We start from the raw sequence: 27,522 nt of genomic DNA, 5'->3' as shown, positions 1-27,522 counted from the left end.
TCTGGCCTCCCGTCTCCATTTTAAATGAAGTTTCCCTTCATTAATTTTCACATCACTCATTAGCTGTATGACCTCGAGCAGGTTATTTTGCCTCTCTGCCTCGGTTTCATTATCAGTAAAATTGAGATAGTGATAGATTTACCTCTCAGAGTTATTTTGAGGACTAAAGGGTTAACACAGTAATTTGAACAGTGCCTGGATCTAGTAAGTGAGATATAACGCTTAGCTATTTTTATGAAGTCCCTTTATGAGAATCTCCCTGCAAAATACCGAATCAAAATTTTTATTATGCAGTCTTATTTTTGTTCAATGTTACATAACACATTTTACGAATTTTCTCATTCCACGCCCCGCCTCCTACAAGTGCAATAACAATAAAATCCGACCGTCTTCTTCAGTCTCCCTCTCCTGTCTAAACCTGCCGTTTTCTGCCTCCCACACCATCCAGCTGAGAACTACCCCGGGAAATAATGAATGAACAGCCAGCCTCGCTCGCTTGTTTATTTATAGTCCGCGCTGTCAAGTCAGCTTAACTAGATCCAGCTGCTGTCTCGAGCAGCCAGGGAGGAAGGAAGGGGCGGCCGGGGCGGGCACAGGGCAGAGGAAGCCACACACAGCCCCTGCCTGCCCAGCAAGGGCGACAGCGACCACAAGCCCCCGGCCAGGGGATGCGGCCGGAAGTGCGGCCGGCCGGGGGCGGGGAAAGGTGACAGCGCGGAGCCGGGGGCGGGCAGCCAATCGGAAGCGCCGGTCCCAGAGGAGAGGGCGGAAGAGAAGCGGTCTAGTTCCGGACGCGGCCGCCGCCGCCATCTGTCACCTCCGCTCCGGCACCGGCAGCCTGTCGCCTCTGCCCCGCCGCCTATCTCCTCGGCGGAGGCTGTTTCCTGGTCCTGCCACCTCTCTGCTCTGTTCTCGTCGCTGCTTCTTCCGCAACATGGATCTGGTCAGAGTCGCATCGCCTGAGCCCGGGCCGGCAGCGGTAAGTGGCGTTCGGGGCTGACGCACCTGCCTTGGTCCCCTGGGCTGGTCCTCTCGGAAGGCCCGGAGAGGGTGGCAGGGGCCGAGGTGGCTCCGCAGGCGACTCGGGAAGTTCTGGGCCTGACCCCGGCGACTTCGGAAACGGGGGATAGGCGGAGGGGTTGCGGGGTGGGGCTGGGAGAAGCCGGGGCGGCCTGGGCTGCCTAAGGCCACCCTGGGCGGTCTGGGGTCTCTGTCTGGTTCTGCCCCTTGCTTTCTGCACCTCCTAGCATATATTTGGGCGGGACTCGCTTGGAAACGTTGACGTTAGAGGGAAAGCAAGCCTGATTCTGTTTTTCACGGGCGAGTCAGCCCAGGTAGACACAAAAAGCCCAGCAGAAAGGTGGTTAGGCAGCTGTTTCCCTAACTTGACAAGTGTGGCGATCCTGTCCGGCAACTCCTTGTTTTTGAAATATTGGAAGATAAGTCCAGGCGCACCTTCCCTGCCCCCAGGCTGATGCTCAAGTGTATAGTCCTGCGGTTCACTGGTTATGAATCCTCATCTGCTTGGGCTTTGACGTTTAAGCTTCAGCGTATAGTGACCAACCATAGGGTTTATTTCACATTTCACATTTGGTTTCAGGCCGCTCCTTTTCATAATACTTTCATTAGAGGGATGAAAAGACTCTCCTGCCACTTTATTGAGCAAGAGTGCTTCGATTGGGATTTTGTGTCCCTCCAGTTAAGGTTGTGAAGGAACCCAACTTTTTTAGCTTCATAATTGTTCCTTTTTTGAGATATAATTGACATATATCATGTTAGTTTCAAGTGTACACATAATGATTCGAGATTTGTCTATATTGCGAAATGCTCACCACAGTAAGTCTGGCTAACATTCATCACCATACAAGATTACAGTTGTTTTTCTTGTGATCTCAGGAACTTTCAAATATACGGTTCAGTGTTATTAACTATAGTCACCACGATGTACATGACATCCCAGGCCTTACTTATTTTATAAGTGGGAGTTTGTACCTTTTGTCCACCTTCACCGACTTCTCTGTATGCTAACAGAATACTTGTTCCATTTAAAGGATCACTCGTTAATCTTACTGGATCTTCACTCAGGTCTTAACAGGAAAAGGGGGAAATAATTAGCTAAATTAAGAAAAGTAAAATTAATTTTATAAAAGTTCTCACACAACTGTAGGGAGAATCTAAGATATTCCATTGGCAAATGTTGTTACATCTACATGTTACTTTTTGTATTTTTTTCTCTTAAGGCCTTATTTATAAGGCCAAGATCAGTAGACATAAAAGGACAAAATCAGTAGACAGGTAAGGATAAATATATATCTCCATGTTAAATTCCTCCAGTTAAGCCTACATAAAAGCTTGTAAAAATGTCAAATGAGACAAACCTTGCTCAGAATACAACCTAGCCTAAGAACAAATTTCACTGACAAAACTAATTCAGTAATAAAATATTTGATATCAGTCATCTTTTTATTTAAGCGTATATCATCAGAACCATAAAATTTCATTCTCATCATTCAACAAAAAAAATCCTGAGGTTTATTGACGTTCTCTTGGGAAGACAGCATTTTGACAGGCAAAACAATTAGAAAGAGGCCGCAGGTATTCTTTAATCCTTTCCTTCTCTAACCTCTTGAAAGACTGAATTGATTACAGAGGCCTGCCTACATGGAGGAGGTAGAGATTTGAGGAAGAGCCTGAAAAATGGAAAGAATGGTAAAGGCTAGTGATTCTCGAAACTCTTCAGTCGGGACCTCTTTACACTTTTAAAAATCATTGAGAACCCCAAAGAACTTTTGTTTATATTGGTTATATTGATATTTGTCCTATCAGAAATTAAAACTGAGAAACTGAAAATCTTTATGAAGTCATTTAAAAGTGATATGTAATATAAATAACATTTTTATATTAAAAACTAATTTCCCAAACAAAAAAGATTATTGAAGAGCAGTCTTGTTTTGCGTTTTTGTGAGTCTCTTTAATATGCATCTTAATAGAAGTCAGCTGAATTCTCATATCTCTTTTTTTCTTTCAGTCTGTTGTTCACACATTTTCAATCTGAAACTCCATCTTCATAGACGCGTAGATTAGAGCAAGTGTAATCGAAGATGGGTAATAAGAGGACAGTAGACATACTGAGAACAAACCGTGTTAATCTCTAAAAATGCACATTTGTGTCCTAAACCTACTACCTTAGAAAATTTTGGAAAACACCAGAATACCCAAGCACACATTCCAGCGGCCATCAGAGCACTATCTGATCATATCTGGCCATCATCATATCTGATAGAGACTCTGGAAAACCCACCCACGCTTTTGAGAGACTGAGACTGGGAAAGACAAAGAATGTCTTAGTACTGTTAGCAAAGTAATTTTGACCTCACAGACATCCTGCTGAAAAGGACTTGGGATCCCTTCCCCCGGGTCCTGGGGTGCCAGTTATAAAAGGCCAAACTGCCATAATGGACAAGGAATTTTAGGGGATATGCCAGGAAGGGAGGGTTGACAAACTGTAGGCAAAGGTGAGGAAGCACGTAGCTCTGTCGCAGATGGGTTAGCGGCGCTCCTCAGAGCTGCTGGGGCCATCAGAGACAGGGAAAGTGGGAAACTCACAGACAAGAGGAGCCTGAGGAGACATGATGACTACATGGTACGTGGTATCCTCCTTGGGATCCTGGAACAGAAAAGCTGAGGAAATATGAAGAAAGTGTGGACTTTAGTTAATAATCATGTATTGATTTGTTAATTGTGACAAATGTACAAGACTAATACAAGGGAAGCTGGGGATGGGGTATTGGGAACTGTCTGTACTGTCTTTGTGATTTTTCTGTAAATCTAAAACTACTCTAAAATTAAAAGTTAAAAACAAAAAAAGATTAGTGTTCTGTAGACCCAGACCGTGTTTTCCAGAGACCCTTGTGTTGAGAAGTAAAATTAGCCCCTGAAATATTCTGCCTGGGTCATCTTCTAGCTGCGTGGGTAGAAGAGGGACCTTCCTTCGGGTTAGGCTTCTCTCGACTTGCTTCAAGTTGAGGACTGAATTTTTATCGTGTGCTTCTTCATGTTTGCTGTTTTATTTTACTTAATTCTTTCCCATCGTTGTCTGCAGTGAAACCTCAACAACAGAAAAGTGGGGTGGGCCGCTGGGGATGCATCTTTAGGAGCTGGAAGGAAAGGGGGACGATTTCCTTGTGATGGCGGCCAGCCCGGTGTGGGAGAATGTGATGGTAGTGAAGGACGCCAAGCAGCAGAGTTTCGTGGTGGCAGTTTCCCAGAGGAGAGGAAAATCGGGTGGGTCTCGGGGGGTCTTCAGCAAACGGGGAAGAAAGAATCAGGGAGCTGGTTATGGGCTTGATAGATGTCATTTAAGGCAGAGTAACTAACCTGGAAAGGATTGTGCGGGGTTTCCCATCAGATCTTGATGCAGTGGGGGGTTTATGTTGATGAAGGGAATGGTGGGAAATGACGTTGATAGCTAGGATGGAGCAAGCTTATGGAGGGCTTTTTTCCTCTATGCCGTTAGATTTACTGTTATTTTAACATTTAACAGAGTTTCTCTATTCACAGTGTTTGATTTATTGAGGAGTTGCAAGATGATGACAGAAGATTCCCCTACATATACCCTGTGGAGCCCCCAGTACATTTTCTAAGCCCCTCAGGAGTAGTGAACCCCCGTGTCCTGGAGGACTGCCCCCTGCCCGGCAGCTGTCCCTTACGGCCCAAAACATTTTATGGAGGGCTTTTGGCTGCTGGTTTGGAGAGTGTGGATTTGATTTCAGAGTCTGGGAGTTGGCAAACTTTTGGAAGTCTTTACTTATTTACCCTCACCGTGGAAGCTGCCTCGCTGTGAGGGGCCCAGCGGAGCTGGTCAGCAGAGGTCCAGGGCAGAACAGCTCTCGAGTCGAAGGCTCCAAGGAGCAGGGTCAGTAGGAGTAGGCAGTTAGGCTGTCTCGGGGCTTTCTGTGGTCTCTACATGGTCCCCTTTCCTATTCACCCTGTCTCGGGAGTAGCTAATTCTATGCCTCAAAATAACACAGTTACTGCCTGTCATTTTTGCCTCTTCCAAGGAGTTGTCAGTATGTAATACTTTATTTTTAATTGACTGCTGGCAAAAGACTAGAAGCATCCCCAGTGGGTGGGCAAAGGGGCTGACTTCAAGATGAAGAAAAGGACTTTAGCATAGTAGGGGTGTAGGAAGGCACCAGACCTCTGCAGCTGGGGACAACCTGGCAGATCCATGAGCTATCTCCAGTGTTTCCTTTGGGCACATATTATTCAGTAAATACTTGAGTGCCTCTTTCTATCTGAAGCTCTTTGCTGGGCTCAGAGAATGAGAAGACCCCACCTTTCAAGCAGCTCATGCTGTATTGCGGCTGATGCATGAACTCGAGTCTGGTAAACAGTCCTGCACTGACCGTGTTTGCGCAGGGTATGGGAGCACAAAGGAAAGGGTCTGATTTTGTCTGATGAAATTGAGACATCCTGGGCCGGCCTGGTGGCACTGCGGTTAAGTTCACACGTTCTGCTTCTTGGCTGCCCAGTGTTCGCTGGTTCGGATCCCAGGAGTGGACATGGCACCGCTTGGCAAAAGCCATGTTGTGGTAGGCATCCCATGTATAAAGTAGAGGAAGGTAAGCATGGATGTTAGCTCAGGGCCAGTCTTCCTCAGCAAAAAGAGGAGGATTGGCAGTAGTTAGCTCAGGGCTAATCTTCCTCAAAAAAAAGAAAAAAGAAAAGAAATTGAGACATCCTTATGGAGGAGGTGACGTTTAATTGGGGTAAATAGAGAAGGAAGACAAACCGTTGGGAGAGAAGAGCAGGTGTGAAGGCCTGAGGGGTGGAAGCACGTCCTATCTGGCATGTAATTGGTGCTGCTAGAGCGTAGGGTAGGTGGGGGTTGAGACTGGAAAGGTAAATTAGGGCACACTGTGAAGGGCCTTTCTCGCTGAGGAATTTGGATTTCATACTGCAGGCAGCACAGAGGTGTGCTTTGCTTCGCACATTCCAGAACCAGGTGATTAGGGAAGCCTAGAGCAAAATGCTGAGTGCAGCCTCTTAAGTCCTACTGCTTTGGTTCAAATCTCAGCACTTCCATCTACGGTGTTATCTTGGGTTGCAGAACCTCTCCGTGACTCAGTTCCTAAATCTATAAAATGGAGATGATATTGCAAATACTCAGTTTTTGTGTGGCTTAAATAAACGTAAGTTATATATATTCAGCCAAGTGACTCAAATATAGTGACTATTCCAGTATTGTCTGCTGCCCTACTGTTAGTGATTGCCAAATGTGATCGACGGTTCTGAGTTAGAGCGTACAGCCATTTGCCTCCTGGAACCTGGACTTTGAAGCTGACCAGACCAAGTGTTTCTAGGCTAAGTGGCAGCATTGTCTCCTCCCTAGATGATTTAGCAGGGTCTTGTGGCCTAAAGATTAGACATGTTCTCCAGATTACAGACAGCTTCAAGATTCCAGAGCTCAAAATCCTCCTCCTTAGCTGCTGCTAAGATCTGAGTAGACCTGGGAAGCCTCCTTGTGCCCTCCAGGTGGGGCTCATGCAAAGCCGGGGCACTTCTGCAGTAGGCTGGTATAGGTGTGTGCTGGGGGCGGTGCATCTCATCAGTCTCAGGAGGAGACCAGATAAAACTTGATTCGGATTCGCTTAGGCATAAGTGTAGTTATCTTTCATCACCCTTGAGTGCTCCATCCTAAGAGGCTGAACCAAGTAAACTCCTGAACCTCAATGCTAGGAAACCTGAACAAGGGTCCGTAGCCCTGTTGTCTCTGGGGGTCATGCCAACAGGCCCTTAGGCCGCTAGAGGGTCTGTACTGGCTAAATTTGATTAAACAATTTTGTGGCTAAAATGGGTATCATCATATGCTATATTCTATCTTACACACTCAGTAGTAGTTAAGGAATTAGTTCGGACTTTATCTGAAAAGTGGGAAATATTAAAACAATAGAAGAGCTCTAAGTAAGGAAACAACCAATCAAATCTGCATTTTAGAAAAACCACTGTGTGTGGTCCTGTGGAGAATGGGAAGCAGCAGGACTGGAAGCAGGAAGATAAGTGAGGAGGCTCTGCCGGTAGCCCCGTGAGGGGAGGGTGAAGAGGGGAGGGTGATACCTTGGAGCAGAGTCTCAGAAGGCGGCTAGAGAGCTGGGCGAGTTCCAGACATGTTTAGACATCATACTCAATATTAATGGTCTTAATTGCTAGGCTTTCAAATGTAGTCATTTGCTGCTGCTAAGTAAAGCTTACTCCCTCAAAAATTAGGACTCGTGAGATAAACCTACAGCTTGTATTTCTAGAGGGCTGAGATGGTGATGTCGTTGAGGAAGGCCGACTGCTGGCCACCCAGGAAGAGGCTCACGAAGTATTGCTTTGCTGTAGTGGTACTGTTCCAAGACTGTTTCTCAGCTTCTAAAGTTGAGAAATATAGTTTTTATTATTTGTGATTGTTATTTTTGTTTTAACATATCCCAAAGTGTCTTGAGAGGGGCTGACGCATCATTTTACATGTAAAAGACTTAGTGCTTAAAATAGGATGCAGTATAACTTCTAAGCGGGCTTTGCATTATGCTAGTTGCTATAGTCTCTTCCCATGAGAGAATCTACACACAGAGCCAAAGTATATGGGCATGGAATCGGAACAGAGAGTGTTAACGTGGACCCATTGGCTATTGGAGTGATGCTGTAATAGCCTGGTGCTTCCCCTCAACTAAAGGACACAGCTACCAAACCCTCTAGAAAGTGCTTTTGGCTGTTTTAGTTTACATTTATCCTTGGTTAGATTTGAGCTTGGAGATATTTTTACTTTTAAGGTGATTTCTGCAAGTAGATAATCATTCATTTTGGGTTGATTTAACTAGTTTAATTCTCAAAAGATAACCTTATTTCCAAGTTTGGAAGGTGCTAATTTCATTATTATGAATTGAATTGCCCCCTTTTTTTGTTTAAATAGTGTCCGTGGGCTACCCCTCAAAATACAGTATCTTGTTCTTTGACTGATGTCATGAGTGAACAGTTGGCTAAAGAACTGCAGTCAGAAGAAGAAGCTGCTGCTTTTCCTAAAGTTGTGTAAGTAAAGTTCACAAAGAATCTATTTTGCCTAGCTGCTTATTTTAACAAAGTTTTAGTATTTGATTAGTGATTGTCATGACACATGATTAAGAAATACATTTAAAAAAGCGGTAGAAAGAGCACCATACTGGGAGTTCACATACTGGGATAATTTGAATTTTGGTTCTGATTCTGTGATTTTTTTCAGTATTATCTTGGGCAAACCACTCTGTTTCTCTGGGGTTTAGTTATTCCAACACTTGAACCAGATGGTCTCTAAATTAACAAATAGTGAAGCGTAGGGTATAGTTTTGATCGAATGTTTGTAGTTTATCTTTTTATATATGTGCTGTCTCTCCTTTGATCAGAATGCAGAACAAATGAATTCTGGGTCTCAGTTTGGATTTTATCATAGCCCCTGTAGCTTTCTCCTGGAGCTCTCTTAATCCTAGTTGGTGCTCTCCCGGTGCCTGCCCTTGGTCAGCGGGCAGCTGGGCACAGGTGACTGGTTTGGTAAAGTATTTTCCCATTGTTTCTTGAGTACAATTTTTAACAGTGAAAAAGGCACATCCTACTCTTAGAATTGGTAGCATCTGTTTATACAAGCACATTATATTAGTTTATATTGCCTTATTTTGAATAGTGTTGCTGAAGGACCATTTATTACTGGAGAAAACATTGACACTTCCAGCGACCTAATGCTGGCTCAGATGCTACAGATGGAATTTGACAGAGAATATGATGCACAGCTTAGGCGTGAAGAAAAAAAATTCAATGGAGATAGCAAAGGTACTATGACCTTCTTGTGACAACTCCATTGGGTGGTAGAAAATGCTTATAACGTGCTCCTAAATAAATCTTCAATGGTTTTTGCCTTTTTAAGTTTCCATTTCGTTTGAAAATTATCGAAAAGTACATCCTTATGAAGACAGCGATAGCTCTGAAGATGAGGTTGACTGGCAGGATACTCGTGATGATCCCTACATACCAGGTATTGATGCTTTTATTTGGGAGGGGAGGGGTAGTATGGGGCACAGCAAGACTAAGTTTTCCACTGAATCTTTGTATTTTATATTTATCTTTGAATCTCCTTTGGTAATTTACTGTTAGATTCAAATATCTTTTCAGTCAATATCGAATGCAGCAATTTAGTCTTTGCTATTTTTACATACGTGGCTTGTCTTAATCACCTTTAGCAAAACCAGTTCCTACTCCCAAAAAGGGTTTTATTGGAAAAGGAAAAGACATCACCACCAAACATGATGAAGTAGTATGTGGAAGAAAGAATACAGCCAGAATGGAAAATGTAAGTTACAGAAGGTGTTATCTCTGAATCGAGAATTTTATTAGAATAAGGAAAAAACTTGGGGTTCCAAATACAATATCAAATAGAATATCTTAAGAAATTTAATTTCTAAAAATACCTTTTGTCCTTGCTAAAGATGTTTTAGATAACAACATAGCAATATCATAAAAACTCAGCCACTAATGAGAATATAATGTACCTCAGGATAAAATTCTACGACAATATTAAGAAAATTAGTTCGATTTACATTGATTCTAAAATTAACAGATAGTTCTCTTGAAAGTAACATATTTATTTTTCAGTATATTATTTTCCATAAAATAGCACTCCTACCCAAGAAACAGATAACAGTAGGTGACTGGGGGATAGCAATGGTAGAGAGAAATACATTCTACGATATACCCTTTTATCCTTTTGAATTTTTTATCTTGTACCTAAACTACCCCTGCAAAATCAGAAATGTAATTTTTAAAAAATAGGAGAAAAAGAAAAAAAGCATTCTTCCTGTTTCATAAGTATTGTGGTTAATATAAAACATACAGACTTTAGAACACAAATACTTGTTAAGTAAACATATTATTAAATTCTAGTAATGGTCCAGATCTCACTTTAGAACAGCCTTGTCCAGTAGAACTTTCTTCGATAATAGAAATGTTGTATATCTATGCTCTCTAATACAGTAGCCATATTTGACAATTGAGCACTTGAAATTTGGGTGGTGCAATTGAGGAACTGAAATTTTAATCTTATTTTAATTAATTTAACTTTAAATATCCACATGTGGCAGGAGGCTACCATATTGGACAGTGCAGCTCTAGAACATAATTCTCATGGTCAGCAGAGCTTGCTGTCCTAATCCGCTCCTCAAAAATAATTAATTATGAAATTGCATTTCTTTGGCAAGATTTGGTATAGCCTTCAAAATATAATATGTCCTTTGTCTTATGTAAAAGCAGGGAAAAAAAGCATATGCTGAAAGACCTTGGCTTTGGGATGTGGTTGGATGTTTTCCGTACCTAGAATAAACCCTTTGCTTTGGGTTGCAGTTTCTAAATAGCCTTGCTCGCCTTTCTTAGTGAGTTAGTTATTTTTTTTCTGTGATACTCCTGGGTTCTGCTTTTGATCATCTATTGAGTAGGAAACCTGTTCCAAGTAAAGACTGCTCTTCTCCTTGTCTTAGCTTTTACTGTTCCCATTTTAAAGTATTCAGATGTTATTTCTTTTTGGCAGTTTGCACCTGGGTTTCAGGTGGGAGATGGAATTGGAATGGACTTAAAACTATCAAACCATGTTTTCAATGCTTTGAAACGACATGCCTACTCAGAAGAGCGTCGAAGCGCCCGCCTCCATGAGAAAAAGGAGCATTCTACTGCAGTAAGTAATCTTACGTTTCTTCTTTAATGGAAAGGTCCATATTAGAAAATGTCGCATTTTCTAAACATACTAGAAAATGTTTTGTTTTGTTGGGGGAAAAAACAAAACAAAACTTCCTGTTTGATGTTTTTTTCATGAGATTGGCTTTTCAAATCAAAGATGTAAATAAAACCCAAGTAGCTTTGCTATTTGACTTTTCAAATTTAATGTAATGGTTATTAATCACTCAAAACGAACATTTTAGTGGTCATAAATTGCAGGTGAATGTTCCAAGATTAAAAAAAATTGTTTCCTGTCACATTATGACAAATTTATAACTTAATAGTCTAATATTTTATATTAATGAAGATAGTGTCTAATATCTTGAGAATAAGCTAATTTTTAAACCTTTAGAAAAACAAATGGTAAGTACACTAGGAGACTTATTTAAACTTTAGAGAGAAAGTAAGATTTTGACTAAGCTAGTGTCTGACTTTTAATGGTTCTTTTAGCTATTCACTTTCAAAGACATTAGAGTTATGGTTATGAGGATGAATTGTGTCTTGATAGCGCTCTTTTAAGAGCCTGTTATATATACATCGAGGTAAATTAAGTAATAAAGGTAAAAAAAGTAGATATTTTGAATGTTAGATTTTAGAAATAGCTCAGAAAATGTTTTGTGATTATTAGTCATTTTCACTTATAGCGCTTTATCTTTTGCAGGAAAAAGCAGTTGATCCTAAGACACGTTTACTTATGTATAAAATGGTCAACTCTGGAATGTTGGAGACAATCACTGGCTGTATTAGCACAGGAAAGGAATCTGTTGTCTTTCATGCATATGGAGGGAGGTAAATGAGCAAAATACAATATCATCATGTCAACAGAAGCTTAGCCCCTTCTCCGCAATATTAATGGATTTACACAAAATCAAAGTTAATGCTGCATGGCAAGCAGAGCAGTTTAAAAAGTGTTATTGTAGTGGCCGGCACCACGGCATAGTGGTTAAGTTCGCATGCTCTGCTTTGGTGGCAGGGGTTCACAGGTTCGGATCCCAGGCATGGACCTACATACACCACTTGTCAGCCATACTGTGGTGGCAACCCATATACAAAATAGAGGAAGATTGGCACAGATGTTAGCTCAGGGTGAAGGCAAATCTTCCTCAATAAAAAAAATAAAGTAAAAAATAAAAAGTCTTATTGTAGAAAGTCTAGACAACACAAGGACATATAAAGAAAACCAGTCTTGCTAATCCCACCATCCGGAGATAACCATTAATTTGTGTAGATTCTTCTGGTCTTTTTTCTATGCATATGTTGTTTTCTACATTACTGGAATTGTACTATATCACACAGGCGGCTGTAAGTGGCAGAGCAAAATTTGAACCTGGGTTTGTCTCCAGACCCATGGTCTTTCCACTGTGGGGCCCTTTGGTATCCTTCCTCCCCTCATAAATCTGGTCCTTACTTGAAGAAATACTAGATTTAAATAATGCTTGCATGATTTAAGGAAACGTCTTTGCAAGATCTTATACTATTTAGACCTTACCTTGTTACAAAAGCTTAGGTGAGTAGAGAATGGCATGAGGAAGAGAAACATTTTTAAAAGTGGAGCCTGTTGCGAGAACGTGCTTAAACCAGGCATCTGAAATCATCTGGTTACTGACCATTGAAGTCAGCCGGCAAGGCTTACTACCGCAGCTGTTCCTTACCCTAACGTTGTTCACAAACGAAACGGTTCAGATAGATTCCAGAAATTATTCTAGTTTTTTTTTAGGTTTAGAAGGTATTTACTATGTACTTAAGGGGATTCAAATGATCATTGATCAAGTCCTTGTCTTTGGTTTTCTTAACTATTTAACTAGTCTCCCTTTCTAGAGGAGGCATACATGTATAATCATATATCAGATTATACTGTTAAGTTCCAAAATGAAAAGGATAAAAATGAATGTTAGGATGAAGTAGCTCAACCTTTTTCAAGCTGTGTGCTCCAGAGCAAGTTATTTAACCTCATTGGAAAATTGACCCTCGCCTCATAGGATTTTTAAGGGGATAAATGAAATCACATTTGATAATACCTACTACATCATTTTAATCTTAATAAACATATTTTTTCTTCCTTACTTTAAGCTTCATTGCCCTCTTCCTAGATTTCATATGAGCAGGCAAATATAATTTAATGGCACAAATTATTTTAAAATGAAAGATTATGCATGGTAGAAATTAAAACTTTACAGAAAGGATTAAAATGAAAAGTAGGCTTCATCTGACCAACTCTCGACCCACAGATCTTTTCTCCAAAGATAACCACTATTAACAGTTTTTAGTCTGGTATTCCAGAAATTTGTATGCATATATCCCTTATTTTGTTTATACAAAATAGATTGTACTCTACATTCAAGATCTTAGTTTTTCAGTTAATGTATCTTAGGGCTTTCTGTATTACTAGCTTATACCACCCCATTTTTATAGTAGGCCATTCCATTGTGTGAATACACAGGAATGTCCTTGTACATCTACGTTGGTGTGCTTTTGCAAATATATCCTTAAGCTAAATTCCTAACGTTAAAATTGCTGTGGCAAAGACCATATGCACTTTTTTCCCTTTTTGTTAAATAGTGGAAGGCCTTGTTGAATGGAAAGTACCAGATTTTGCTCACTGTTTGGGCCTCTAAGCTGGCTATTGTAGCAAGCAGTGTTTCCTGATTTAGTAAAAATTTAAATAAAAGTTTTTTTCTTGTATGTCATACCAAGGCCAGAAATCTCGAACTTGTGTTTATCTTTTAGTGGTAGGGCAAATGCAGTTTTCCCTATGAGCTAGTCAACTCTGCAGGTTGTGTACGGTCAAAATGTCAGTAGACAGAGCCAGATTGCCCTGTGCGAAGGTTGACCGATTTATTCCCCCACCAGCAGTGTGCCTGTTTCCCTCATCCTCATCAATGTATAGTATTATCAGACTTAGTATTGTTTGTCAATGTGAAAGATGAAAAGTACCATTTTGATATTTTGGTGTGCGTTTATTTAGTTATGATTAAGGTTGTACATTTTTTTCAAGTGCTTTAGTAGCCATTCGTATTTCTTTTTCTTGTCATTTGCCTTGTCTATCCTTGGTCATTTTCTGTTATACTTAATGATACTTTGACATAATGAACGATCTCTCTTTCCTTCTGGTGGAATTGGTATGGTAATTTGGCATTTGTAAGTTAGCGAAACTAGAGAGCGTTTGGTGTTCTAAACTGAGAGTAAATGCTTTTAAAGTTTATGTTTGTCTTCTCTGCTACATAACAAATTACCACAGACTTAGCAGCTTAAAACAGCACCCATTTATTGTCTCACAGTTTCTGCTGATCAGAAGTTCGGGTGGGCACGGCTCAGTGGGGTTCTCTGCTCAGGGTCTCACAGGGCTGCAGTCTGGCTGTTGGCTGGGCTGGGCTGTGTTCCTTTCTGGAGCTTGGGGTCCTCTTCTCTTGGCACAGTTCAGTTCCCAGTAGCTGTGGGACTGAGGTCCTACCCTTTCTTGTTGTGAGGTGAGGTCTTCACTTTCTTGTTGGCCGTTAGGAGAGGCCTGCCCTCAGCTTCTAGAGGCCACTGCAGTTCCTGGTCATGTAGCCCTTTCAGTCCCTTTGATGCATCAGGGCACTTCTTCAAAGCCAGCAGGAAAATCCCTCACTCTAGTCTGCTAAGACTGGGTCGTAGACAATGGATTTAATCCTGGGAATGACTATACCATCACCATTGCCATATAATGTAAGCTAATCAAGGGAGTGGCCATGCCACCTCCACTCAAGGCAGTGGATTATACAGGGTGTGCACACCAGGGGCTAGGATCCTAGGGGTCATCTTAGGATTCTGCCCTCCACTAAGCTGTTTTGGTTTCTATTACTCCCAGGTTGGCCAAGTAATCAACAGTTATTTGAATAATAACTTGTGCTAGATTTTTCAGGGACTAAAGTGTAAGACATATTTTCTACTCTCAAAGACCTTATAGTGTAGCCAAGAGGAGAAGATTATAGCAAGAATTGTTTTGGTCAACAGAAGATAGTTACATAATAGACAGTACACAGTTATGTAAGTGAGACTGCAGTGTGATTGGAATTAAGAACAGGACAAGATCATTGCCAGTCACTTTCAGGAAAGAGGTCGTGATGAAGTTAGATCTTAATCTGGACTTCAAAAATAGGCCAAAAACTCCAGTATTGAGTGCAAAAAGCTAGTTGCAGAATATATACATATACAATCTGTTTAAATGTTTAGAGTCTTACAGAAAATAATGTATGTGGATTTTTTTAATAGATGCTTATGTATGTCTGTACTTATGTATGTATCTTTTTTAAAAAACTAGAAAGATGCTATTCATGATCGTTATTGCCCCTGGAGAGGTGGAACGAGGCGTGAAACTACCTGGGGTGGTAATCGAAGGGAACTTTAGCTTTATCTGTAATGTTTAATTCTTTTTAAAAAATAAAAGGGCTGTAAATGAGAGGGTTGAAGTTTAGGCAATGAGGAGATTTACAGCGAGAAGATTAGAAGGTATGTGTTTAGAGGTAATAGGATATAAAACTGTGTAAGCAAACCAGAAATTGGTAAGGAGGACCTTAAAAGCTAGGCAGAGGGATGTGCAATTTACTAAGAAACAAGGAGATTTTTTTTTAGTAGGAGAATGACAAGATGAATCTTATAAATTAGACTCTAGCCTAGAGCCCTTCCAAGCAGGGAATCTCGTCAATGGTATTTTTGATAGGGCCTCATCTGGCTTGTCGTTAAACTATTCCAGTGACAGGCAGCTTATCAACTCAAAATCCAAAGACGGCTGTGATATCTTTAAATCACTGGGAATTTCTTCCTTGTACAGAATCTCTGCTCTGTCTCCCTGAAAATTGATTTATCCATTCACCAAGTATTTGTGCAGCCAGCACAAATGAGTGCCAGGTACTCTTCCAGATACTGGGGATACAGCAGAGAATGGTACAAGGAAAGGTCCCTGCTCTCATAGAATGTGCTTCTTCCCCACCCCAACACCTTCCAAGATGATAATACATAAACAAAAAATAGCAGATATGTGTTATGGTAGTTAAAATAGGGTGATATCATAGTGACTGGTTGACTACTTTTTATTAGTAGGACAGGGAAGCCTTCTCTGATGAAGTGACTTTTAAACTAAGATTTGAATGACTGCATCTAGGATACAATATAAATTTCAGATAGCAGAACATTCTAGACTAAAGAACAGCTAGTGCTAATGCCTTAAGACAGGTACAAGCTTGGTATCTTTTTTTTCTTCTTTTTTTTTTTGGATGAGGAAGATTGGCCCTGAGCTAACATCTGTTGCCAATCTTCCTCTTTTTGCTTCAGGAAGATTGGCCCTGAGCTAACATCTGTGCCAATCTTCTTTTTGCTGGAGGAAGATTGTCGCTGAGGTAACATGTCTGCCAATCTTTCTCTGTTTTATGTATGGGATGCCTGTCACAGCATGGCTTGTTGAGTGGTGTGTAGGTCGGTGCCTGGGATCCGAACCCGCAAACCCCAGGCCGCTGAAGCAGAGCACACGAACGTAACCACTACACCACCAGGCTGGCCCCCAAGCTTAGTGTCGTTGAGGGACTGTAAGGAAGCCAGTACACCTAGAGCATAGTGTGTGAAGGGCAGAGGGGAGGCTGGAGAAGTAAGCAGGGCTTAGATCAGGTAGGACTCTGTGAGCCAGGGGAAGGAGTCTGCTCTTTACTTAAGTGCACTGGGAACCAGAGCTGTGATTTGATTTTGTTTTCCGCTCAGACTGCTGTGTGGAAAATGAATTGTACGAGGGCAAGAGAAGAAGCGGTAAGATCAGTTATTATAGCCACTTAAATGAGTGCTTTGGACCAAGGAGGTGGTAGCGAAAGGAAAGAGTAAGAGACCGTTGGTGTGTGTTTTGAAGCTAAGAGTCGACAGTGTATGTGGTTGGATTGGATGTGGGGTGAGAGGAGAGCTTCCCGGCTCGAGCAGCCGGGCGGTGCCATCTGCTGAGCGAGAGCCTGCACGAGGGCAGATTTAGGGTGCGGTTAGCAAGAATTTTTTTTGGACATGTTAAGTTTGAGATGCTTGCTGGACATCCAAGTGATGTCAAGTAGGGATCGGCTAAATGGGCCTGAAGTTCTGGAGAAAGTCAGGACTGAGGATAGAAATGTAGGAGTTACCCGTATCTAGATGACATTTGAAGCCATGGGGCTAAATGAAATTCCCCAGGAAGAGAGGGCAGCTGGGAAGAGAAGGGGTGGCTTAGAACCAGTTGGAGTACTCTGACCTCAGAAGGAGTCAGCTGGGACAATATGGTGCGGAAGGAGGAGTTTGGGAGTTTGAGTCAGATTTTTGTCCTCTGGAAATATAGTTCCTTTCTTTTTCAGATTAACATCCCTTCACATATTTAAAAGTAAATATGTTGTCTGTCCTTCCATCCTCCTCCTTTTTGTTCGCACTGCCACTGTGATTCAAGCCCTTTCAATGGCTCACTATGGTGAGACTGTTAGAGTAGCATCCTAGGTGGGCTTCACCCTCTAGGCTCTCCTGCTCCTTTCCATCCTGACATTGTCGTTGACTTGATCTTCATGACGTGTGTCAAGCCCTTGCTGATTCCTCTTTCCTTTGGGAGTACATCGAGGCTTCCCACCCAGGCAGTCCGGGCCCTGCACAATCTGCCTCCATTCCGCCCCTTCAGCTCTAAGTGCTTTCATTTCCTCTTTCTGGCCAAGTCTTAACTGTAGCGTTTGTTGGTCCTCAGACATGTCCTGTGGTGTCCTTCCTCTGCTTTGTTAATACTGTGACTGTACTTGTTCATATCCCACCCATTGTCCTGGTTCTGTTTCAGATGCCACCTGTGCCGGGAAGCCTTGCCTGACCTTTCCAATCCAAAGGGACCTGTCCTATTCATGTACTTCTATTCTGCCCGTCCCTCCTTGCATGCTCATAGGGCAGAGACTCCTTTATTCACCTTATATCTGCTAGGAGTGGAAGACGCATCTTTAAAGAGCTGTTCTGTTTTGTTTGTTGTATTGAATTTTGCCCCTGAACCATCCCAGGTAGACCGTAGCCTATTTTCAAGTATGTGTGTCTTCATTGCGCCTCGAGTTTGATTTCATAGTCATTAAGTGAAGATTATATTATGGATTGTTGAAAAATGGTTGACAGTTTATTTGAGAGTATGTTTTATTAAAAAAACCAAAACCTAAGTTTTATTAAGACCCAAAACTTGAAAGCTTAAAAAAAAACCCAAGGCTCAATATTCTCAGAGAAGGTAGATCTACTTCTGTGTTATAGAATCTTTATTTTGAAATTGTTTGACTTGTGAGCTGGCAGCTTATACTGACTTAATTTTTTTTTCTTCCACTTAGCATGGAGGATGAAAAAGAAGATAGTAAAGTTATACCTACAGAATGTGCCATCAAGGTATTTAAAACAACCCTTAATGAGTTTAAGAATCGTGACAAATATATTAAAGATGATTTCAGGTTTAAAGATCGCTTCAGTAAACTAAATCCACGTAAGATCATCCGCATGTGGGCAGAGAAAGAAATGCACAATCTCACAAGGTAAAGAAAATCATTGTGCTGGAAGTAATGTTGGGTACTTCCCTTTCTGTGTCAGGCCCGCTAGCCAGGCAGAAAATCCATGCTTGCTTTTAAATTCATCTATAGAAATTGGTTTTCTATTAGAAAACATTTCTCTGCATATAACCTGAATTCATACTTTTAGGATGAATAAGCTGTTTTCTTTTTTCTTTCCTCAGTAAAGTCTGAGGGAAATGAAGTCATTTTTTGCCTAAGACATTCTGTCACGTATCTAAATGCTATTTTTTTAGCTTCCAATTAGGCTTATTATAATGATTTTCCTTTTTTGTTTCAGAAAATTTTTACTACTTCTAATGGTGGTTAATTTGGTGGGGGTGGAGTCTTTTACAAGTCAATTTGCATTTTACTTTAATTAATTAGCCTTGTTTCTCAATTCTCTATGCAGAATTTATCAAGGAATTTGTCAACGAAGTAATTTAGTAATGATCTTTCTCATTAATAAACCTCCCCAGATCTTAATCTATTAAGAGCTTACTTTTAGGTTTTTTCTAAAGATGTTTGCTTTTAAATGTAACTATCCATATTTATTAGTTGCAAAATTCTTCTGCTTAGTAGGACTTCTAAGTAAAATAATCCCCTAAGAGGCCTTGCCGTGCTCCTTCTCTGTGCTGCTGACATCTCATCCCTGCCTTTCTTAAATTCTTCAGCAGCTCCTGTAGTCTTTAGTGTAAAGTTCAAAGTCCTTTTGTGATATGGAGCCTCCTTGTCTCTGTGGCCTCAAGCCACACTGCCCGTCCTCCTCCTCAGGACCCAGCTGTGTTGTGTCTGTCCATTCTCCAGTGGACTGTGCTCTTAAACACCTCCATGCATTTCCACAAGCCACTTCCAGCCTTAGACTAGCACTTCCCCATAATGTCTTAATCCGGCTAATTCCTGTTTGCTCACTTCTAATAAGCCTTCCGTGAGTGATGCTGCGCGCTCCCATAGCTCTTACCCCCACCCCCGCTAGTGCATGTACCACACTGCTTGTCTGTCATTTCTACTAATCCGTGGGCTCCAGAGGGCAGAGGCTGTGTCTTACTGTCCTTGCATTCCCACATCTGCAGGGCAGAACATAGTGCCAGCACATCGCAGGCCCTCATTAGAAATTTGTCGAATAACTGAGAGAGTCTCTCCTTCTGCTCTTTACATTCTTAATCATTTCTTTCCGTATAGAATGCAGAGAGCTGGAATTCCTTGTCCAACAGTTGTACTACTCAAGAAACACATTCTAGTTATGTCTTTTATTGGCCATGATCAAGTTCCAGCCCCTAAATTAAAAGAAGTAAAGCTCAGTAGTGAAGAGCTGAAGGAAGCCTACCATCAAACTCTTCATGTAAGTTGTGCCTGGCAAAGCATTCACACACCAACTGTTAAAATAGTTCCTGTAACCTTTAAAGAAATTTCCTAAAATAGTACTATTTTAAGGTGAGTTCACAAGGACAAACTGAAGTTTGGGAAGAATGTTAACATTGAGGAGTTGTCTTTATATCAGTATGTAGGTGTGCTGAGGAGTTTGGGAAAAATCAAAGACCTATGGAGCAAGTAAATGCTCAGTTATTAGCATTAGTGACACAGAAGCATGAAGCTGTTATTCACAAAACTTCACTAAATAAAATTTGACAGTACCACATTTAGCAGATAGCGTTCCTCACTGGTCTGTGTGCCCTCTTGAATGTTAGAGCTCTAATAGCAAAAGAAATACCTTTCTTGCTGGGAAATTAGAGGGAAGCAGACTTGATCTCGTTATAAGAGTGAAAACTGAAGATGGTACAGAGTGGTTTCTCTGTCTAGGCAAGTGTTAGAATTGGAAGGCATGTCAGGAAGCTACTTATGCTTTGGGACAGCAACTGAATTCGATCTGAGGTCCTTCTAGCTTAAGAAAATGCTCTTAATATTGTCGTTATTCCTGTGTATTGTTTTAATTGAATAGTGGAGAAACACATGCTTTTTACACAGTCTCTGCATGGAGCTCTTATGTCATGCAGTAGTTGATGTGAACATGAAAGTGTTATCCAAATCGATTTTGTAAGATACAGCTAGGGAGAGAATCCAACTTTCTTTGCCTCCAGTAGAAAATATTCAAAGGAAAATCAAGTCCACTTTCTTGGCTTCTTCTGGCAGTGGGGGTGCTGGGGAAGAGAGGAAGTAGTGATGTCCTTTTCCTCTTTGTTTCTCTTAAGGCTGGGAAACAAAACATTAATGCTGATTTCTACCATAAGACTAGAAGTCACTTTCAGTAAGGAAAATATAATGCCACTTAATTTGTAAGAATGTATCTCTTTCCCACTATGTCTAGCAGGAAGTACTTTTTACCTTGAAATTGTATACACTCCGTAGAGGTCTCAGTGGGATATTTACCCTTTTATGAAGGTGATCCTGGGTCCCCTGGTTAGTGACCATACACATGGCTGCTCTCTTACCCATGTGTGAATCCAGGTCTGCCTCTTGGCCCCCTGATCTCCTTGCTGTCACGTGGACAAGGAAGTAGAGTGGCACACATTCATCCTCTCTGTTGTCTCCCTGTTTCCCCACCCTACCTTAAAAAAAGAAAACAAGGAAGCCCAGTCCTAGGTTGTACAGACAGGAAGTAAGTTCTTTACCCTAGTTTTGCTTTTTCTGGACAATATTGGTTGACGTAGACGTTTTGGTTGTATAGGTAAATTAGAGCTGTTCCTTCGTGTCCTAAATGTCTGCCTTGCTCCTCACAGCTGATGCAGAAGCTATATAATGAGTGTACGCTCGTACACGCCGACCTCAGCGAGTATAACATGCTGTGGCATGCCGGGAAGGTGAGGAGCACATCGTGTTGATGTTCACATTCAATGACTTGATGTACATTCCCGAAGGTAAAGAAATCACTGGGTGCTCTATATTTAAACAGGTCTGGTTGATCGATGTCAGTCAGTCTGTAGAACCAACCCATCCTCACGGCCTGGAGTTCTTGTTCCGTGACTGTAGGAATGTCTCACAGGTAGGCATGTAATTAATATGTCTTTTTTAGGGGATATAACAGATCGAAATATTTTTCTCACTCTAAGTAAGATAGTCTTAGAAATTGAAGGAAGAGTGTGGTTGCTGGCTGCTTTCAAGATAAAAATACAAAGATCAATTTTTCAGGTTTCATTTTCAGCAAGAATTTGATTATATGCCTCACATTTGAGCCATTGAATTCAATTTCCGAGAGAATAGGTTTTTATTTTGGCTCCAAATATTTAAGCAGTCAAGGAGACATTTAACACATGCACAGTGCTTAAAGAGAAGCTGGCATATGGTAGGCCTGTGGGCTGACTGCCAAGGTTATTATCATGAAAAGGAGAGTAGTCTTCTTAGTGGTACTGTGTCTGATCACTGTTTGTAAGGCAGAGTAAACAGATTAGGGAAGGTAAAACTAAGTAATCACAGAGTTGGATCACAGTTGTTTGCCATTTCTGAAGGAAATGAATTGTTAGCAACAGATTCAGATAGCAAAGATCTTTCTAAATGATAGAATAATTTCATACTGGACATAACTTCTGAGCCTGCTTGAAAATTGTAATTCATGGGATTTAGTGAATGTTTTGAGTCGAAGCATTCAAAGCAATGCCAAGCAATTTTATCAACCACTCATTTTTATAGCTATTGAAGGTGCAGTGTGATGGACTTAATCTGTAAGACAGCACAGATGTGTAAGAGAGGACAAAAAGCAAGTAGAACCTGAGTGTAGTTAAACTTGAAGTAAGAAAATCTGGGTTTAAAAGCTGGAGGAATTCCGTGGTGTCTTACAAGTATACTATTCCCTTGTGGTTTTTTTTGTTTTTCTTGGTGAGGAAGATTGGCCCTGAGCTAATGTCTGTGCCAGTCTTCCTCTATTTTGTATGTGGGATGCTGCCATAGCATGGCTTGATGTAGGTCCATGCCTGGGATCCAAACCTGTGAACCCTGGGCTGCTGAAGTGGAGCACGCCAAATTTAACCACTATGCCACCAGGCCGGCCCAACTATTCTTTGGTTTTAGTTTCAGAGAGGACCTTGCTAATATCTCTTACTGACTTACTTGTATTCTTTGCCAGTTTTTCCAGAAAGGGGGAGTAAAGGAAGCCCTCGGAGAACGAGAACTCTTCAATGCTGTTTCTGGCTTAAGCATCTCGGCAGATAATGAAGCTGACTTCTTAGCTGAGGTAGGCCTAGTTACTTTTCACCCTGCTGGTAATGGAGTACTGGACAGAGTAGATAAGGGAAACCCAGAGCTCACTTTACCCTCTCTTCCCCCCAAACAAAATTAATATGAGGTTTAGGTGACACATGGGCCCTGCCTTTAACTGAATGTAGAAAGTTAGCAGTGGCCATCCTTGGAAATAACCAATCATTACAATCCGGATCTATAGAACCACACAAACATCTCCCTCCAGAGAAGGTGTCTTAAAATTGAACAAAAGCATAAAAGTAACACAGCAGCTACTTATTCCTAACAACAAACCAAAGCAGAGAATGGTCGTAGAGTCTGTTCCAGAGCTCCCCACTATGACTTGAATTTGGCCATGCTGTGCTGGAACCAGAGGCCAGAGGAAAAGTAACAGGAAGATGGTAAATCCAGCCTCTAGCTCAGGACAGTTGCTCAGTGAGTAGGTGTTAGAGTTGTTGAATCAACACTGGAATTTCCTTTTTCTGGTGCCCCGAAAGCTTTAGAGAGTACGTAGTAGGACATACCTGATTCCAGTTGCTAGCTTAATAAAGACACTAAATATTGCCCCTGGTAATATTATCAAGTAAAAATTGTACATGTACGTGTCACTCATATACATGTATGTGACACACTGTAATATGTGTCACACATTGTGATTCTAATCAAGACCAGTGTCATTAGGAATGACCTAGTTTTAAGAGAGTGAAAATACTGGTTCAATCTAAAGTATGGTGTCTGTGAAGGAGGATTTTGACAACTGGACTCAATGTATTAATTTTGTAGATAGAAGCTTTGGAGAAAATGAATGAAGATCATGTTCAGAAGAATGGAAGGAAAGCTGCTGCGTTTTTAAAAGATGATGGAGGGGCACCAATCCTATGCGATGAATAGCAGCGGCGCCCACTGCTTCAGTGGCAACACAGTGGTGATTGTCAGCTGCCAATGGCAAATGAAGTGATGGGTGACTCGAAATACCAAAACAAGAGGAGTGTACAATGGTGCTTCTGTGCTTTTTTCCCCTTGTGATCCATTTGCCAGACGTGTGGAATTTTTAGCTCGGCATTGAGAGAATAAATGTCACTACCTCTCATCTTATGAATAGGATAATCTAATTCTTCAACAGCTACAAGTTGTCTAGCTGAAATAGACATGAATTTACAGGATTCATGGTATAAAATGTTTTGATGAGAATTTTTAAAATTTAGGTCACATTTCCAAATGTGAGAGGAAAGGACTGATCTGTTTATGGGGGAGGCTTTATTACAACATACTTGCTTTCTTCACTCCCTGTTTTCCGTTGCATCTTTCCTTGAATATTTTATTGACCTAAAATTTGGCCTTCTCACATCTTTTTCCAGATTGTGACCATGACTCTAAAGGAAATTTTCTTCTCTTTAGTAGGTGTTGTAAATGGAAATGTCATTTCAGAATGGCTGACAGAAATAGACATAAGCAAAATACTTTTTATTGGTATATCATGAATATGAACTGAATTCTACATTTCCATACTCTTATCCAAGAAAAGGCATCAGGTTTCTGAAAGAGATAAGTATATAAGAACTTCTTAACTATCCAAATTTTTAAAAATTTAACTTTCAGCTTTTCTACATTTAGATAAAATGGTTAGGATACAACTCATGGTGCAGCTACTCTGCATTTATAATGAAAATATAAATTGTCTGGAAGGACAGAATATAATATTTAACGACGTTTGACACATTGTAATGAAGTCAATGAAACAAAGTTCAGTTTATATTTCACTCAAACTGTATATTTATTGATTGCTTTTGAGAGAAATATAGTAAGTTAATTAGAAATATTAAATAATCAGGAGATAAAAAGTGTATAAAACAACTCGGGTACCAAATTAACCAACTAATTGGAACTATCTGGCCTCACTTTTAATAATCATTAGTACTGGCTGGAAGCCACTTCATCAACAAAGCAAGCGCTGTACTGGAAAAGTCCGCGGGCTCTGGTAGGATCGAAGTTCCTTAACTAAAACGTAATCATTCCTCCTATTCCTGAAGTCAGATTGGAACCAATAAAGACTCGAACTTTCTGTGTGGTAATAGAAAGTAAAAATCGAAACATCATTTACACTTGAAAACTTTTCCTTTAACATTATTTAAAAATGCCAAATATGTTCCTTCTAGGAAAATATTCATTTTTGTTTCTCTTGTAAAGCTTTTACCTGCATTTCAGAGAAGTGTGGTTTGGGGTAGATATCGTTACATTTCTGAGATGTTTACTACCCTGAAACAAAGAATTAGATGACTGGCGATTATAGGCTTTCTGGAAGTTTCAAAGAACTGATGTTAAAAACCATTAACCATTGAAAACTTGTTTTGTTTTGTTTTCTGACATACTCTGTTTAACAAAGAGCAGCAAACCATTGCTGTGTGGCATTCTTGGAGTGTGCTGTGAACATGCTTTTTAAGAAATTAAACATGAAGAGATCATTTTAGAATTGGTTCTTCGTGTGGTTTCTTCCTGTTCCTTCTAGTTGTGTCTTGGCACGAAGTTACCCCTTGTGTATAAAGTTAAACAGTGCTATTTTAAGCTGTTTTTCCTCCCTTAACTTCCCATATTTAGATTTCACTTTTAAATGACCTACTTCGCATTACAAATAGGTTTTTCCCTTTGTATAGATCAGAGAGTAAATTTTTCACAAAGTGGAAAATGTTGGTTTGCTAAAGAATCAAATTCAAATGGAAAAAAACACAAAATATAGAAATAAGGATATTTTGCCTCACTTTAATAGAATTGGATATATCAATATCTGTAAGTTATCAAAATAAGAATGTGGAGGGAATTTTTATTTCAACAAGATAATTCATTGCCAGTTTTCTTTTTGTAAAAAAATCAGTTTTTCTGCTTACAAAACTAAGACCTGCATGCTAATTTGAATTTAAATATTACAGAATTTCAGAAATGCTAAAGTAAAAGTCCTTTGAATTTCAAAAACAACCATTTATAGTGTGGCATACATCCCTGCCAATGTATTTTCCTTAGCGTCTGTTACGTTATTCTCTTTAAAAAAAAAAAAAACAAGGGGCTGGCCCCGTGGCCGAGTGGTTAAGTTCGCGCGCTCCACTGCAGGCAGCCCAGTGTTTCGTCGGTTCGAATCCTGGGCGCGGACATGGCACTGCTCGTCAGACCACGCTGAGGCAGCGTCCCACATGCCACAACTAGAGGAACCCACAACGAAGAATACACAACTATGTACCGGGGGGCTTTGGGGAGAAAAAGGAAAAAATAAAATCTTTAAAAAAAAAAAAAACAAGACTTCGAACAGAAGGAGAGAAGAAGCAAGGCAGCCGACGGGGAATGCTGATCGTGGGGCCCCTCCAGGAAGGCGCAGCGGAGGCCCTGAGGGGTGTTGGAGGCAGTACTTGTTCGTTTTCGCTTGGGGCGTGAGAAGAGAGCGTAGCCCGCATCTTTTGAGATTCTGAGCAGTTTTCCAGCACTTTAGAAATTGGGTGGCAAAAGCTCATCTGATTATATTTCCAAACCTCAATAATTATATTTTTGAAGATAGATATTTTTCTATTTGAGTTTTATATAGATTACGTAACAAAGAATGATTGAAGTTGTCAAAGTTTATTTTATTCTTTGAGATGTCAGTTTATTTGTTTGAAAGCCTCTTGTTTTTCTTCTTTGATTTCCCATTTGTTTCCCAATTCAAAAATGTGAAAAGGTTACATTCGGGAACAGCATTACTTTTGTTATCCTAGACTTTCCAGCTTTCTCCCAAACATAGCTGTTTTTTTGAAGTTAAGATCGAAGATAAGAGAAAGATAAGCAGATGGAGGGGCCAGGGGGATGTTCATCACGGAATAACGAGGGAACTAGTACTTACAGCTCTAAACTTTTAAAAAATCTTTCGAATGCCTTCTGCGACAGAGAGAACACATTACCAAACAGAATCCGTGACGTCAAACCCATGAGAACAGTATCTGGGTAAAGTACCAAATGAGCCAAAGTTTATGAAAAATGTGGGAAACGTCAGAAGAGGGTTTGAAAAGTTAAATTTGAAGCGGGACGAGACGGACCAGTCCATTGCTTCAAGTGTTAGTATATTGTTATTAAGTAACAAAAACAACCTCTCATCTCCTATTTCATCTTTTTAAAGTTGCAGGATTTGGAAAGTGGTAAAACAAACATTGGACAGAGGAATTGAAGCCTGTTCCTCCAAATGCCCCCCCCCCCCCCAAAATTTGTCTGTTGAAGCCTTAACCTCTACTGTGACACCTGTATATAGAAATAGGGCCTTTAAGGGGGTAATGAAGGTTAAACGAGGTCATAAGGGTGGGGCTCTAATCCAGTGGGACTGGTGTGCTTATGAGAAGGGGAAGAGACGGCAGAGATCTCCCCACCAGCGCAGAGGAAAGGCCAATGAGGACACGGTGAGAAGGGGCCATCTGCAGCCCAGGAGAGAGGCCCCCCACCAGGCACCAACCCTGCCACACTCTGATTTGGACTTCTATCCTCCAGCACTGTGAGAAAACGAATTTCTGTTTTTTAAGCCACGCAGTCTGTGGTATTTTGTTACGGTAGCCCAAGCAGACTCATACAAAGCCCAAGGTAGATGGAAAGCTTTTTTGGTGGGTGGGTTTTGGGGAGGGCATCCTATGGCTTCAATTAATTTAAGAATTTTTCTTGGATGAAAAATATCCAAGAAATTTGGGAAAATTTCAGATGAGATTGTGGGAACATAGCCTGTGATTGATGAGGAATCATGGAGAATGGGAAGCTATTAGAAATCTGCAGGGGCCACTCCAATCCCCTTTTAAAAGGGGGAAGAACAAATTTGACAAGACAGTATGTTGTACATATAGAATTATTAAAATTATGTTATCACTTGAGCTTGCATGAATTTCTAAAAATCCGTTAAGTCCCGTTATTAAAATAGGGAAATACAACAGGTAGTATTTGGAACTTATGCTATTACCCTCTCCCCCCTCAAAGCCAGAAGAATACAGACAACATGATGGTAACTTGGCTAAGATAAGCTGCTGGGTAACCCACTAGCCAATCATTGTCAAACTAGATTCAGGAG

The 27,522-nt window shown here is 40.7% G+C and overlaps 1 protein-coding gene across 1 annotated transcript; it reads left to right on the top strand.

Annotated features, from left to right (window-relative positions):
• Window positions 1-396: 396 nt before the first annotated feature.
• On the top strand, window positions 397-24,930 carry RIOK3 (RIO kinase 3). The gene is made up of 13 exons (XM_005612766.4): window positions 397-979; window positions 7,958-8,073; window positions 8,699-8,844; window positions 8,939-9,046; window positions 9,252-9,361; window positions 10,592-10,735; window positions 11,438-11,565; window positions 18,081-18,278; window positions 19,473-19,632; window positions 21,008-21,088; window positions 21,181-21,270; window positions 22,348-22,455; window positions 23,244-24,930. Exons 1-13 carry the CDS (start codon window positions 935-937, stop codon window positions 23,349-23,351), a joined length of 1,542 nt encoding a protein of 513 aa, XP_005612823.1. The 5' UTR covers window positions 397-934; the 3' UTR covers window positions 23,352-24,930.
• The last annotated feature ends 2,592 nt before the right edge of the window (window positions 24,931-27,522 follow it).

The sequence above is a fragment of the Equus caballus genome, chromosome 8 (genome assembly GCF_041296265.1).
Source record: "Equus caballus isolate H_3958 breed thoroughbred chromosome 8, TB-T2T, whole genome shotgun sequence".
Taxonomy (NCBI): Eukaryota; Metazoa; Chordata; class Mammalia; order Perissodactyla; family Equidae; genus Equus; species Equus caballus.
The sequence above is the reverse complement of the archived record's forward strand: the minus strand, read 5'-3'. Positions and strand labels throughout refer to the sequence as shown.